Source organism: Plecotus auritus, assembly GCF_963455305.1.
Source record: "Plecotus auritus genome assembly, chromosome: 4".
NCBI classification, from domain to species: Eukaryota; Metazoa; Chordata; class Mammalia; order Chiroptera; family Vespertilionidae; genus Plecotus; species Plecotus auritus.
Genome location: NC_137775.1, coordinates 102,776,254 through 102,790,503, shown reverse-complemented (window position 1 = coordinate 102,790,503; position 14,250 = coordinate 102,776,254). Strand labels below are relative to the sequence as shown.

Sequence of the window (14,250 nt, the reverse complement as noted above, 5' to 3'; positions counted from 1 at the left end):
CTTCTTGGATGCATTGTTTTTGGTTTCTGAGATGAACTGTGGGCACCCCTGGCATCTCTCGGCCTCCTGCCTCTACTTTCTTGGGTTAAAACAGATTAGGATCTTTACCTAATGAGCTACTAACTTAAGGATTCTGTTATCCTCCATACCCACAGCCTCTCTGAACTGGCTAGTTCTTTTGACACTTTGCTTGTCCCCCTGCTAGTAAATTAAAGGCTGGTGGCATATGTTTAGATCAATTTGTCTAATAAATCCTGTTTTTAGTAGGGTCCCTCTGACGGGGTTGAGAGAAGCATCCTCTATAGACAGGACCATACCTATCCAAGCATGTCTTCCTAACCTGGAAAACTAAAACACTGACCCTGTAAGTAAAGTATAATCTTCCACATTTGTAGAAGAATTCTTTGAAATGGGAAAATCTCCCAGTATATACTTGGGCAACAAAGCCATGAAATAGCAATGGATTTTTTTTTTAATCCTCACCTGTGGACATATTTTTGTTGATTTTAGAGAGGAAAGAAGGGGGAGAAAGAGAAACACCAATGTGAGAAACATATATCAATTGCCTCCCATACATACCCTGACCAGAGATTTAACCCACAACCTTTAGGTGCACGGGATGATGCTCCAACTAACTGAGCCACTGGCCAGGCCGGCATGGATCTTAAACCTTTAGAACACCTGTTGTCCATCAGAGGAGACCCTTTTCAGGACACTGCGCTTCTGTTGATACACTGTGGTTTTCAGGTTTGTTGTTGTGGCCCTGAGTCTTGGAGTAAAGGCCTCTGGGTTCGCCAGTGGCACACTGCCTGCTGCTTGTGTTGTCGTTGGTCTCTGAATACTGGACCCTCCAATTCAGAGCATCCTCTGCTTCCAGTTCCTTAACTCTTCTCATCTGCTGATTTGTTTACTGAATCCTTCATTCTAGAAATAACTTTTTTGTCTACGAGGTGCCAGGCGTGGGGTTGAACCTAACCAGTGTAGTCTGCCCTCATTGCACTGGCCATGTCTGGCAGATACTTCAACTGACCTTCCTCAAACCAGCCCTTTGAGAAGCCCCTGGGGCTCTCCCAAAGCCTCCCTACAGCAGTGCTTATCCCCTCCCATCCCTGCCCAAAGCACGGTCACTTCCTCTCCTTGGCCAATGGGAAGATGGCAGAGGCTTGGAAGAAGAACCAGAGCAACCTCCACATACACTTTTTTTTCTAAAGAAGAAGCAACAGGAGAGTTGGAAAGAACTCCACTTTATTATGAAAAATTGTTTTTGTCTTTTTAAAAACAAACAGGCAAGGAGAAGTGGGGGAAAATTGAGGTGCTTCATTAGTCACACCAAACCCTTGCAATTAACTCATTTGTGAACCATGAGGAGGAACAGAATTAAATAACCAGATGGGGGTACAGAGCTAAAATTCCCAGCCTTCCCTCTTGGGGAAAACTGAGGCCGAGTAATACTGAGCAAAAGTGGAGGAAGCCACACCTCAGGTCATTTCTAATGAGGTGACTTTGGGGACAGGGAAGAGGGTCCACATGGACATGGAAAATAGGCGTGGCTTGTAAACCTGCAACCTTGCGGGAGGGGGAGATGGGGGAGTTTGTAAACCAGGTTATGGTCAAGAGAGGAGGCAAGAGCCCAGCTAGTGTGGCTCAGTGGTTGAGCATCAGCCTATGAACCAGGAGATCATGGTTCGATTCCCAGTCAGGGCACATGCCCTGGTTGCAGGCTTGATCTTCAGTTGGGGCATGCAGGAGGCAACCGATTGATGGTTCTCTCTCATCATTGATGTTTCTATCTCTCTCCCTCTCCCTCTCTGAAATCAATAAAAAAAATTTAAAAAGAGAGAGGAAGCAGGAGCTGTAAATGAAGGGCAGTGCCTAAGGAACAGGAGAAAGAGGTGCCGATAAGGACAGGGCCAGCCTCCCAAGGAAGGCTGTAGGGAGGTGTACTGTGCCCACGGAGATGAAGGGCTCTCCTTCCCACCCCATCCTGAGCTCCACCTCCACCTTGGGACTGGGGTCACCTAGAGCATGCGCACACCTGACACTCACTCTGGGGACTTTGGGTGAGTGGCATTTGGGCTCTGTCCTCAGAAACAGGGTGAGGAAAGCTGGCTGGAAGATGTTGGCTGCCCTTCCCTGCCAGGCTCATTTTCAGGGGCATCTGTTCTGAATCTTCTGGGATCCAGGATCTTCAGTTCTGGGAAGGAAGAAGGTATGTCCCTGTGTTGGAAGAGGGTCACCTCCGGCAGGACTCATCTGTGGGAGAGGAGGCAGTAACAGGGGGAATGAGTGCAAGCCTCTGCCTCAGGCCTCCCCCACCCCTCCCCACCCTGAGGGCCAGGCGGCATGAGGAAGTTGTCTAATATTGTCCACATCTTGAGTGCTTGTTACTACCAGGAAACTTCATAAATAACTTCATAAAAATTATTTAACCCTCTCAGTAACTCCAGGAGATAGTCATTTTTAACACCATTTTAATAATAAATTGAGCCCTGGCCAGTGTGCTCAGTGGTTTTAGAGCGTCGGCCTGCAAATTGAAGGTTCTTGGGTTCGATTCCGGTCAAGGATATGTACCTGTGTTGCAGGCTCAATCCCTGGTTGCAGTCAGGGTACATGTAGGAAGCAACCAATCAATGTGTCTCTCTCACATCACTCTTTCATTCTCTTTCCCTTCGACTCTCTGTAAAATAAAAGAAATACTAAAAAATTGCCCTAGCTGGTTTGGCTCAGTGGATAAAGTGTCGCCCTGCGGACTGAAGGGTCCTGGGTTCGATTCTGGTCAAGGGCACATGCCTGGGTTGCGGGTTCATCCCCAGTAGCGGGCGTGCAGGAGGCAGCCGATCAATGACTGTCATTGATGTTTCTATCTCTCTCTCCCTTTCCCTTCCTCTCTGAAATAAAAAAAACATTTTTTAAAAATTTAAAAATAATCATAATAAATTGAGGCCAATGGTCAGGTTATTTCCCTGAGGCCACAACCATAAGAGAAGATAAAATTCAAACTCAGGCCTGACTGCCCCACCCCGTGCTTCAACCCACACTAGAGAGCTCGGGAAAGCCCTGGTTCTAAACTCTGGAGACCAATGTGCACTTGCTTTCCAGGACCGTTTCCCCACCTGGCGAGCCCTTTAAGCGCCCACCTCTTCCTCCAGGACGGCAGTGCCCGCTCTGGACGCCAGGCGGCGACCTCGCGCCAGCGGCGCCTGCACTCACCCACTAGCAGCGTCTTGGAGCGCAGCCTGCCCGGGTGCTCTGCCTGCAGCTCCTCCTCCTCCTCTTCCTCCTCCTCCTCGTCGGGCTGGGTCGCGGGGGCGCTGGGAGCGCTGGGGGCCTCGGGCTCCGGGCCCAACTCCCGCAGCACCGAGCTCTCGGAGGGGTACTGGTACGTAGTCTCTAGGGCTGTCTCGCTGAAGGAGATCTTGAGCTGAGGGGAGAGGGGGGCGGGGGGGCGGGGACGAAGGAGGCAGGTCAGCCACGTGCAAGGTGGGCGTGGGGCTTGATACGGGCACCCGCTGCCTTTGCCCTCCCCACGCATCTGGGACCCAGTTTTCCTTCGATCAGTTTCAAAAACATGAGACTTGGGCCTGAGTTTGGCAGGGGCAGAGGTGAGTAACGCAGGACCAGGGTTCCCAACACTGTAGCGGGTGGAAGGCAGAGGGTAAGTACAAATTAAAAACGTGGAAATAAGTCCTATGATGGGCATGGGAAAACTCCCGAGGAGGTGAGATTTGAGCTGGCTGGGAGGGGGTCCCAGGAAAAAAACAAGGCAGACCCACAGAAGGGACCCAGGGACAGACTCTTCCCTCAGCACAGGAGAAAAGACAAGACCGAGTTCCCAAAGGTACAGCTGGGGAAGGTGACCCGCGAGAGGAAAGCCCAGGCAAACGTAGGGTGGGGTGGAGAGCACCAGAAGGGACAGGCAGAGACAGGCAGAACACCAGCCAGGAGATGGGAGGGACAGACTCCATAAACAGCCCAGCTGTTCTCGCTGCACTCTCCCGCCCCAGCCCCTGGCCTCCCTCAGAAGCTCAGGGGAGAGGGGCAACTCGGAGCAAAAAAAACAGGAGGATCCCTTCGAACTACTTTGAAAGGTCCAGATCTATCAGGCCTTCCCAGCATCTGTTTTGAGACACTTGGGGTTGGTTCCCAGCATCCCCGGGTCTCAGCAGACTGGATGTGAGCAGAGAAGCCTGGAAGGTGGCTGGACAGGAAGTTGCTAACATGGGTCCCCACTGGAGCCTGAAACTCAGGGACCGTCACTCTTGTACTGGCTCCCCATCTCACTGGGGACAAAAGCCAGAGCCTGACCAAAGTCTAGACTCTAGAGGATGCTGCCCACGGCCACGCCCTCACCTCTTGGGCATCCTCCCTCCAGCCACACAGGCACTTCCCGGCTTTGCAATGGCTGTCCCCCCTCTGCCTGGAACACTCCTCTCCCAAACATACCCAGTGCCCCCTCTCCCAACCACCACATTATAAAGTCACACCCAGTCCCACTCCTTCTGGCCCTCTAGCTTCCACTCACCCTGCCTTTTACTCTCCTTGTGTCTTCTGTCAACAGGAGAATGGGAGATGCTTTACTGGGTAAAGCTTTGAGGGGTTCATTCAGACCCCAGATGAGGTCCCAGCAGAGGACCAAGGTTGGGGGAGCCCAGCCTTTGCACAGTTGACCCGTCTGTGAAATGGCTGATAGAATTGGTGACAGCAACCAGACCCCTTACATCCAGACTTCTTAAAGGGGCATCTCTGCTTCTGTTGCTGATAGATTTACCCACACTTCTGGGAACTCATTTCTCTTTTTTCATTTCCCCTTTTGGGATAACAAGCTCTGTAGTTTATTAGACAAGCTGAAAAGGACTCATTTCATTTGCTTTCAGTCCATGTTTGACTCTCCCCACATTCTGCTTCCCTCCCCCAACCCCAACTTCTGACTGGGCTTCCCAGGAATGTACAGCTTGCATGGGAGGGGGTGCGGGGGGTGACTCACTGGCTCATCAGCTATATAAGGTCCCCAGGGGGCTGGAGAGGGAGGGGCTCTGGGCCCCAGGGGCAAGAATAAGGCTGATGGAATTAGCCTGCAGATGTTATTTAGGGAGGGCAGGCTCGGGCAGTGGGGGTGCTCCTGAACTAGGGGACAGAGCTGGGACAGGGCATGCTAGCCCCTCAGGAGCCTGAAAGGGCTAGGGTGAGGCATGTGCTCCCAGAGCACTGCTCCGCCCCACCCCCACACAGCTCTGCTTCCTCCTCTCACCACATCCTGAGTGGTGCTGGCAGGCAGGGCCCAGCGTCCCTACTCAGCCCCACCGCCTTCCGGCCCCCACCCCAGGCTTCCTGTTTGGGTGATCTGCTTCCGGCTCCCCAGATCCCTGACCCAGGTATGGTCACCAGCACAGGTCCTGCCCTGCACCCGGATGGTCCTGGACTTTGGGTTCCAAACTTCATGGTTGTCCCTCTGCTCTTTCCACCCCAAAGCAAAGCCAGCTAACTCCGTAGGAAGTGACTTTTCTGAACACTTCGCCCTGGCCTTCCTGACCCACCTCACTGCATGCCGCGGGCTTGGGGTGGGCGCCCTGTGGGATGGGCGCTTAAGCTCCTTGAGATGATGAACGGGGGACAAATGACCCCCAAGCTGAACTTAGCCTGTGGTCCCTGAGGGTGGCCCATGTGGGATGAGGACTAGAGACCAGGAAGGGCTTCCGTCTCGGGGAACATGTATGAGCTGGAAGGGGCTGTGGAAGGGGTGGGACCAGGGCCAGGCCAGGGGAGCCCTCTGCCTGGCTTCTCCCACTTTCCTGCACACCCTGATTCCAATCTAACCTCTGACCCTCCGTTGGCCTGGGCCCCACCCCTGTCCTCAACTCCCATGGGACTCCCTGCTCTCAGAAGTGCCTCCAAGTTCACTTCTTTCTTTTTCTACCCCAAGGGGAGGGAGAGGGGAACCCCAGTGTGAGCCAGTCCTGAGAAGGGAAGGCAAGGCGGGAGGGCTGGGAGAGGTCTTTGGAAGAGGAGAGAGGGAGGGAGAGGCGGCACTGTCTAAGGCAGTGGCCCAGCTGGGGTGCAACCTGAGGTCACCCACTCTAAATGGCCTCAGTGTGAGTCTCTCCCAGGGGGCAGACTTGCTCTGTGGCCAGGCCTGTTCCAGTCCCGCCCACCCCCCCTCCAGCCTAGGACATCGCCCTCAGCCGTCCTCTCTTCCTTGGGATTCTGAGGCCTCCCTCCCCTCACTTCTTCCTTCAGTTTCTCCCTAGAACCCCAAAGCCAGCCCCCACCCCCAGGTTTCCTGCCCCACATTCTCCCCTGTAAGGGCTTGTCATCCTGGTGACCCTGCTTGTCATAGAGTCAAGGTTGTTGGCCTGTCTCCCACCAGATGGGCTGGGTTGGCTCACAGACTCAGAGGAAAGGAAGGAAAGAAATGGGGGCCTTAGAGCCCGAGGGAGCAGAGAGTGAGCAGTCGGGGCACACCTTGTGACACCCCAGGGACAGCATGGTTGTGGGCAGACAATCGAGGCTTGGTCGTGGACAAGGGGCTGCGAGAATATAGGGGTGTTTGTGGAGGAGGGCGGGGAGGCTCTGACCACAGAGAAGGCCCAGGAGGCAGGGGCCCAAGATAGAAAGCTCAGAGCCCAGAGGGAACGGGCGAGTGGGCTGCTATGAAGTCTGGCTTGGCTGCTCCCTACCTGTTTGTGGTGCCTTTCAGGGGATCCCTTGACAAGGCAGCTGCGGCTGAGGCGGAGGTAGCCCCCCAGGACCGAGATCTCCTCAGCGGTCGGGTACCGCTTCTTCCCAGCCCCAGGGGCTGCAGCATCAGCGGGGGCTGGAGCGGCAGGGGCTGCGTGGGGCGCAGACCGCCTGGGGTTGACGGTGAAGGTGTGTCCACTGCGGCGGGGGGCTCCCAGCCCTGGCCCTGCCTTCACCCCATAGAACAGCCGGCTCATGAGGGGATCCCCAGGGGACTGGGGGGCCGGTGGTGGGGGAGACAGAGGCGCGGGTGGGGGCCGAGGCTCCTCGGCTTCCTCTTCCTGCTGCCTAGAGCCTCCAGGTCCTGCGTCCTCGGGCGGGAGGGGGCAGGGCCCAGAGAAGCGGCTCCGCAGGGCGCTCAGCGGCTGGCCCTGAGCCCCCGCCTCCTCCTCCGCAGCCTCCACCCTGAGAGGCCCCAGGTGCTCCCCGGCGGACTCTGGAGGGGCTGGCTTCCGAGTCGGAGTCTCTGTGTCCCTGGCTGTCCATTCTCGAGCCTTCCCAGAGTGCAGGGTCCATTTCCACCCTTCGGTCAGCCTGGGGTCCCCCTCCCCACCCTCGGTGGGGCTGGGGCTCCGCTCTGTGGTCTGCCCGCCATCAGAGCTGCCGCCTGCAGCCTCGCGCGTCAGGGTCTCGGGCAGCCCTATGAGCTCCTCTGGGGCCGCCCTTGGAGCCCGCCCGTCTTCTCTTCTCCCACATTCCTCGGAGCTGCCTTTCCCTTCTCCTGATCTCAGACTCCATTCTGATGCTTCCAGTGGCTTCGAACTCTGTTCCTGAGACTCTGCGCAGCCAGGCCTCCATTTAGGGGCCTCCGTTGGGCCCAACTGCTGGCCGTCAGACTCCACTGGGCTCAGCCTACAGCCGGCCGCCTCCTTCCTCCTGGGGCTTTGTTCTCGAGGCTCTGCGGGCATCAGACCATGGTCCGCTTCTCCCGGGCTCAGCCTCCACCGCCGCGCCTCTGTCAGCCCCGAGGCCCTGTCTCCAGCCTCTCCCGGGCGCGGCCAGTCCTGGGCCTCCAAAGGCCTGGGGCTTGACTCTCGGGCTCCCCCTATCCCCAGCCTCCTGTCTCCGGCTTCACGGGGACTGAGCCGCTCTTCCCTTGACTCTCTTTCTTTGGGGCTTGGATCCTGCATCTCACCAGGGCTGGGCCTCCATTCCCGGGCCTCCGAAGACCCAAGCCTCCTTTCTGCAAGTAGCTCGTCACTCCGCCGCTGCTGCTGCTGCTGCTGCTGCTGGCGCTCCTGCCGGATGAATCGGTTCTGGTGCACTGGGCCGATGGCCTCCAGCAGGACCGCAGACTTGTCTGGGTCTGGAGGCCCAGCCTCTGGAGGCCCAGATGCAGGGCTGGGCTCCCCAGGACACAGACCAAGCTTGGCCCGGCGGCGTTCCAGAAGCCCCCGCTTCCAAGCTGGCATCTGGGACAGGCGCTCCCGCTCCGCCTTTTCCCGGCCCCGCATGGCTGCCTCCTCCTGCCGGCGCCGGGCCAGCAGCTGTAGCTTCCAGTCCGGGATGGTGGCCATGGTTCCTCGAGGGTGCAGGTGAGGAGCACTGGAGGCAGAGAGCAGGGAGGAGGTGCTGCTGAGGCCCGGGGATGAGCCTGGACAGGGAGGGGGGGGGCGGGCGGAGGGCGGGGGAGGACAGGCAATGAGGCAGGAGAGGGAAACCAGAAAGTGAAGAAAAGGCAAGCAGATGGGGAGGGACGCGGCAGAGGAAGATGGAGATTCAGATTTGGCAGTTCAGGGTTCAGGGTGCCAGCGACGGGCCGTGAGAAGAGAGAAGTTGGTGCGAGCTGGGAGAGGAAAGAGGCTGCGGATGAGGGAGGCGTGGGAGTGGGGACGCAGGTCAGGGAGTCCCACTGACGAGGGAGGGTGCTAGAGGATCCGAGCGGGTGTCAGGGAGGTGAGGGGCGGAGCGTGGAGAGGTCCAGGGGCAAGGGGGGCCCGAGGGGAAAGGGCGATCAGCGGGTACAGCCGGGCGCGTCGCCGCGGACCCGAGGTCCAGGCTCCCCTTCCAGCTGTGCTCGGGCCCGCCTCCCGCCCCACCTCAGCCCCAGAGAGGGCCAGGGGAACTTCCCTCCCTCGGGGACTTCCAGACCCGGCGTCGGCCGCCAGCGCGTGCCCAGACCCCCGGCGTCCACCCTCCTGGAGCGTCCCGCCTCCCCCCGGAGGTGCCCGGGACCCAGGAGCGCGGAGCCCGGCTCCTCCTCTGCTCCCCGGAACCTGGCATCGCACCCGGCAGACGGACGTCCCGTCGCGAGAGGAGCAGCCCGTCCGGGCCGGAGGCTCCCCAGCCCTCGGTGCACTCACACGCTGCGCGCCCGGGAGGGTCCGCGGGGCCCGGCGTCCGGAGGCGAGGGATTGCAAAGATCCGGAGGCCGGAGGCGGGGAGGGACGCAGACCGAGACGGGGGCCGGCGACCACTCAGTCAGAGGACAATGGGGAGAGGGATGGGGGCGCGGGGCGGGGCTCCAGGAGGGGCGGGACCTGCTCCCGCCAACCCCGCGGGGAGCGTGTCTCCTCTGTCCGCCGCCGACCCTGGCCCTCCGTCCCGGGCCTCCACCCACCCGGCTCCGGACCCGCAGTCCCGGGAACCAGGCGCCCACCCCCAGCCCGCCGACCGGGGCGGCGCCCGTGACTCAGGCCCCTCGAGGGACGTGGGAGGAAGCGGCAGCTGCTCGGAGCCCGGCCCGCCCTCCCCGCCTCCGGCCGCCCCTCCCCACGCCTCGGCCTCGGGCAGCCTTTGTCCTGCGTGGTCCCGAGCGCCCGGCAGGGGTCGTGGGGGGGGCGGCAGGAGAGACTGGGAAGCAGCAGCTTTGAGAGCTCGCCCCCTCAGCTCCGTCCCTCATGGCCCAGGTCCGGGGATGTGGAAGGAGGGGCTGGGTCGCTCCGGAAGGCGGGGTGGGTCCGAGGGCGCAGCCGCCACCCAGCGGTCGCCGGGGGCGCGAGGTGCCGGGCTTGAGCTTGGGGCGCGGCTCCGCAGGTCCTTCCCAAACTGCCCCGCGGCTTCGACGAACTGCGCGCCAAGTGCAGAGAAACGGGCTGCGATTTATTTTCCCACCGCGCGTGTTCCTCGGAAGAGCAGGGAGCCCTAGTCACCCGAATGAAGGGCAGAGTCCGCTCAGCTCAGTTGCAGGACAGAACCAGGGGGGCTCGAGTTGCAGGGCCGTGCGGGGGGGGTGGGAGGGAAGGGCGGCTTGCACCAGCTCCTGGGGCGCGAGCGAGAAGAAGGGGACCCTGAGATGCAGGGCGAGTGCCCGGGAGTAGCCAGGTGGGACCCTTTTCCCTCTGAGGAGGCTGGGAAGTGGGGGTGGTCAGGCCCTCAGCTGTGAGACCTGCAAGTCTCCCCTCAACCCCTTCCTGGCTGGCGAGGAGTGGGTCTCGGAGTGCTGACACTCGGGATTTAGGGCATGAGATGGACTGGGAGTGGAGTGGATGGGACGGCCCCTCAGCCCATGGATTTGGGCCGCTGGTCTGAATAAGCCAGGGCCTGGGTGTCCAGGGGTTTGAATTCCAAGGGGAGAGGAGTACAGGGCTTGACACCAGGCTCCTCCTCACTCGGCCCCATCCTCCTGGGGCCGGGAGAGCAGGTGCAGTTTTCTTTGCAGCTGTGCCCGGAGGTAGCAGAGATCTTGCTGGTCAAGTCCGTGAGCCAGGCCCAGGTACAGGGTGAGGAGGAGGGCGAGGAGGAGCCGGTCGGTGCCCAGGGTGGGCACCACCCACAGCACCGTCAGCAGCTCCACACACACTGGGTGGCGCAGGTGGGAGAAGAGCCTCAGAGCACGGGGAGACTTCAGGGCGAGGGGCTCGCCCAGCCCTCGCACGTGGTAGTACACCTAGGAGAGGGGAGCAGTCAGCGCAGCCAGGGCCTTTCACAGCTGTCACCTCTCCTCCCTGCCAGGTACCCCACCTCGATGACTCAGGCCCAGGAACCTCCCCCTTCTAGATCTTGGGCCCCTGACCCTTATCTCCCTGCCAGGAACCTTCCACAGGCCCAGGAGGTTTCTGGCCTCTGAGGCGGGAGCAGAAGGGAGACTATGATACATGTGAGGCAGGTAAGGGAGCCAAAAGCAAGAGGAAGGTAGCCGCGCATGGGAGGAGGAGCGGGAAGTCCTTGGCAAGACAAGAGGATGGAAAGGATGGAAGGTAGGGAACGGGAGCCTCACCTGCTTGAGGCCCATGAGCTCCGCGTAGTCAAAGACGAGGAGGATGCTGAAGATGAGGAGCCAGGAAACCACGTGCAGCACAAAGCACAGCAAGGGCACCCAGGTAGCCCAGGGCTCAGCCTGAGCTGCCCACAACACAGGGCCTCTGGGGACGGGCTCCCAGCATCGCATCACCAGCTGGGGGGAGGATGAGGGACTGGGAGACCTAGACAGGCTGCCCCTCCCCAGACTGGCCTGTAGCTCTCCCCATCTTTACCATGAGCATCACCAACACTCAGCTCGTGGAGGTGCTGGGTGGGGTTCCAAGGATATAAGAATGACCCGTATCTTCCCAGAGGACTTACAGGATGGTGAGGGTGACCAGGGAGGTGCACAGAGCAGCCTATGCCCAGCACCCACTGAGAAGACAAGCGAGTACTAACTAGGAAGCCTGGCCCTAGCCGGTCTGGCTCAATGGATAGAGCCTTGGCCTGCAGACCAAAGGGTCCCGGGTTCAGTTCCCGTCAAGGGCAGGTACCTCAGTTACAGGCTCCTCCCCTGGTACGGGCCCTGGTCGGGACAAGTGCAGGAGGCAACCAATTGATGTGTTTCTCTCACATCAATATTTCTCTCTTTCCCTCTCTCTTCCACTCATCTGAAAATCAATGGAAAAATATACTCAGGTGAGGATTTAAAAAAACGCTATAATAATAAAAGTGTAATATGCTAATTAGACCGGACATCCTTTTGGACGAAGCTACAGCGGGTGGGGGCTGCGGCAGGGGCCCCCAGCCGTGGGGGGCGGGGAGGGGGGGGCACAGCCCTTGAACCAATTTCGTGCATTGGGCCTCTAGTAAATAAATGAAAATCATACTAACTCAGGAGCCTGCTCCTGGTTGTGAAGACGGGGCAGGGCTGACAGAGCTGAGGAGAGCACCTCAGGCAGGCCTGACAATGTGCAGAGGAGCAGTGTACTTGGGGAACGACAAGGTGCACCTTCTTGTTAATCCTCAACCAAGCATATTTTTAGATTATTTTTAGAGAGAGTGGAAGGGAGCGGGAGACAGAGAGAAACATTGATGTAAGAGAGACACATCAATTGGTTGCCTCCGGGACTCTGTATCGAGGTATATGCCCTTGACCGGAATCAAACCCGGGACCCTTCAGTCCTGGGGCTGACGTTCTATCCACTGAGCCAAATCGGCTAGGGCAGTGCACCCTTCTTGATATAAAGTAAGGTGTGTGCTGTGGAGGAACGGAAGCTGAGATTAGAGTCCTGAACACCCTGAGTTCTCTAAACACACACTTTTTTTGGAAGCCTAAGGTCCTTGCCGCCCCTCCTCCCCCCAATCTAGGGCATCCTTCCAGACTCTCCCTTAGGGACTCAGCTTCCAGGGCCGCATACCTGCAACGCCAGCGCAGTGCATGCCACGTACAGTGACCTCTGAAGAACCCCAAAGTACCGGGATAGCCACACCTTCACTGTCTCAGTCGCCATGAGGCTGTGCTGCCCCACAAATAGCAGCAGGAGCCCCAGATCCCACGTCAGGGGAGCCAGGACGCCGCGGTCCTGAAAGGCGGCCAGCCAGCCCTGGTGTGCCTCTGGGGGCAGTTGGGAAAGAGAGAAAAGAGCAGGAAGATGGTGGGAAACATCCCCGATTCTCATCTCCTCTGGGGGTCTTAGGCCATGTCTCTTCATGCTTTCAAGAGCCTTAATGCTTCATCTCTAGGCTTTGCCCGCCTCACTTCCCCTTCGCTGTTTCTTCCCTTTCCCTGGCCTCCTTCAGAGCCGGGAGGCGTTCCTGGGGGGCAGTCACCAGGAACCACCGGCCCTCCTCTCGCTGCCCCAGAAGTCCCCCTAACACTGCGCCCCGGCCCGTCTACAAGGCACTTTCTTCACTCCGCGCACTGCCGCCTCGGGCCTCGCGGTCCGCTGCCCAAACCGCTGACCCCCGACTTCCTAATTGAGCTCGCGGGTTCCAGTCCCCGCCCCCGGGCTTCCCGGCCGTCCGCCGCCAGGCCCCGCCCCGCTCCTGCCTCCCGCCCCACCTCCCCGCGCAGGGCCGTCCCCGACCCCCGCTCACCGGGACCCTCGGGCTCCGGCATCCCTCTGAGAAGAGGCCGAAGGGAGGTGAAGCGCACGAACTCCACCCCGGTGCCGAAGGCCAGGATGAAAGACGCGAGGGCGGCCGGGACCAGCAGCAGCGCAGGGGCCATGGCGAGGAACCGGCGGGGAGGGGCGGACTCGGGATTCCCGCGCCGCAGGCCCCGCCCCCGCCCCCGCCCCCGCCCCCGCCCCGGCCGACACTGCCCTGGCGGGCGGGCTTCTCTCGCCCACGCCCCGGAGCCGCCAGGTCCCGCGTCACCGCGTCACGTGCGGGAAGTTGGAATCCCCGGGAGAGAGGAAAGGGCGGCGGCCCTGCGGCCACTCGCGTAGGTTGGGTTCCACGTGGCTATTTTGCCGTGTAAAGCAGGCCCCTCTTGCGGGGTCCTGGCGGAAGCAGCCAGCCGAGCCCGGGCTGTGAAGCCCCAGCGAGCACCAGGGAGCGGGCCCGCCCTGTGGCCCCGCCAGGCTCGCTAGATGGAGAGAGAGGCCGCGCGTTCCCACCACTGCAGTGCTCACTCCGCAACAGGAAGAAGTGCAGTTGCTTCTCCACTTGCCAAGAAGGGCAGAGAGCTTCTCTGTAACACTACAGGATTTGTTTCAGTAAGGCCAAAGGCTGGTGATTTGTAACATGAGAATAAAAACGTGAAAATTTTGTGGTAGAAAGCTTTATTTATTACAGTTGTAAACGTTGCAGTAGGTTAACTTTATCCAAGCTTCTAATGAACTATAACTGTACTCTGCAACCTCATTCATTGAACTCCACTTAGTAATCAGAAACCACCAAGATCTTATGTGTTAATATATTCCCTTACAGACCTGTTTATAATGCAGACTACAATGTAAACGTAATATTTTCTTTATCAGAGTTAAAAATCCGGTTTGGCTCAGTGGATAGAGCGTTGGCCTGCAGGCTGAAGGCCCCCTGGTTCGATTTTGGTCAAGGGCTCATGCCCAGGTTTCGGGCTTGATCCCCAGTAGGGGGCGTGCAGAAGGCAGCTGATGTTTCTCCCTCTCCCTTTCTGAAATCAATAAAGATATATATATAGATATAGATATAGATATAGATAGATAGATAGATAATTTTTTTCCTCACTAAAAGGTATTTTTCCATTGAGTTTTTAGAGAGAGGGAAAGACAGAGAAACACATCAATTGATTTTCTCCTGCACTAACGCTGATCAGGGCCCCGGGCTGAGGAGGAGCCTGCAACCATGTCGTGCCTTTGACCAGAATTGAACCTGGGATCCTTTGGTCGCAGGCAGACACTCTAC

General features: G+C 58.9%; 2 protein-coding genes across 5 annotated transcripts; both read right to left on the bottom strand.

Moving 5' to 3' along the window:
- Positions 1 to 1,225: 1,225 nt before the first annotated feature.
- Positions 1,226 to 9,146, bottom strand: PPP1R18 (protein phosphatase 1 regulatory subunit 18). Of its 2 annotated transcripts, none has more exons than XM_080664949.1 (4): positions 9,039 to 9,146; positions 6,675 to 8,280; positions 3,211 to 3,421; positions 1,226 to 2,253 (listed from the first exon to the last, which is right to left on the bottom strand). In XM_080664949.1, exons 2-4 carry the CDS (start codon positions 8,250 to 8,252, stop codon positions 2,234 to 2,236), a joined length of 1,809 nt encoding a protein of 602 aa, XP_080521075.1. In that variant the 5' UTR covers positions 8,253 to 8,280; positions 9,039 to 9,146; the 3' UTR covers positions 1,226 to 2,233. The 2 variants fall into 2 exon arrangements, with proteins under 2 accessions (XP_080521075.1, XP_080521074.1); XM_080664948.1 differs by having other exon boundaries at positions 8,964 to 9,090.
- Positions 9,147 to 9,757: 611 nt separating this feature from the next.
- NRM (nurim) lies at positions 9,758 to 13,137 on the bottom strand. Of its 3 annotated transcripts, none has more exons than XM_080664950.1 (4): positions 12,958 to 13,137; positions 12,279 to 12,475; positions 10,895 to 11,071; positions 9,758 to 10,564 (listed from the first exon to the last, which is right to left on the bottom strand). In XM_080664950.1, the coding sequence occupies exons 1-4, from the start codon at positions 13,088 to 13,090 to the stop codon at positions 10,283 to 10,285; spliced, it is 789 nt and encodes a 262-aa protein (XP_080521076.1). In that variant the 5' UTR covers positions 13,091 to 13,137; the 3' UTR covers positions 9,758 to 10,282. The 3 variants fall into 3 exon arrangements, with proteins under 3 accessions (XP_080521076.1, XP_080521078.1, XP_080521077.1); XM_080664951.1 differs by having other exon boundaries at positions 10,425 to 10,564; positions 10,895 to 10,940; positions 12,958 to 13,123; XM_080664952.1 differs by lacking the exons at positions 10,895 to 11,071; positions 12,279 to 12,475 and having other exon boundaries at positions 10,238 to 10,564; positions 12,958 to 13,123.
- Between the last annotated feature and the right edge of the window lie 1,113 nt (positions 13,138 to 14,250).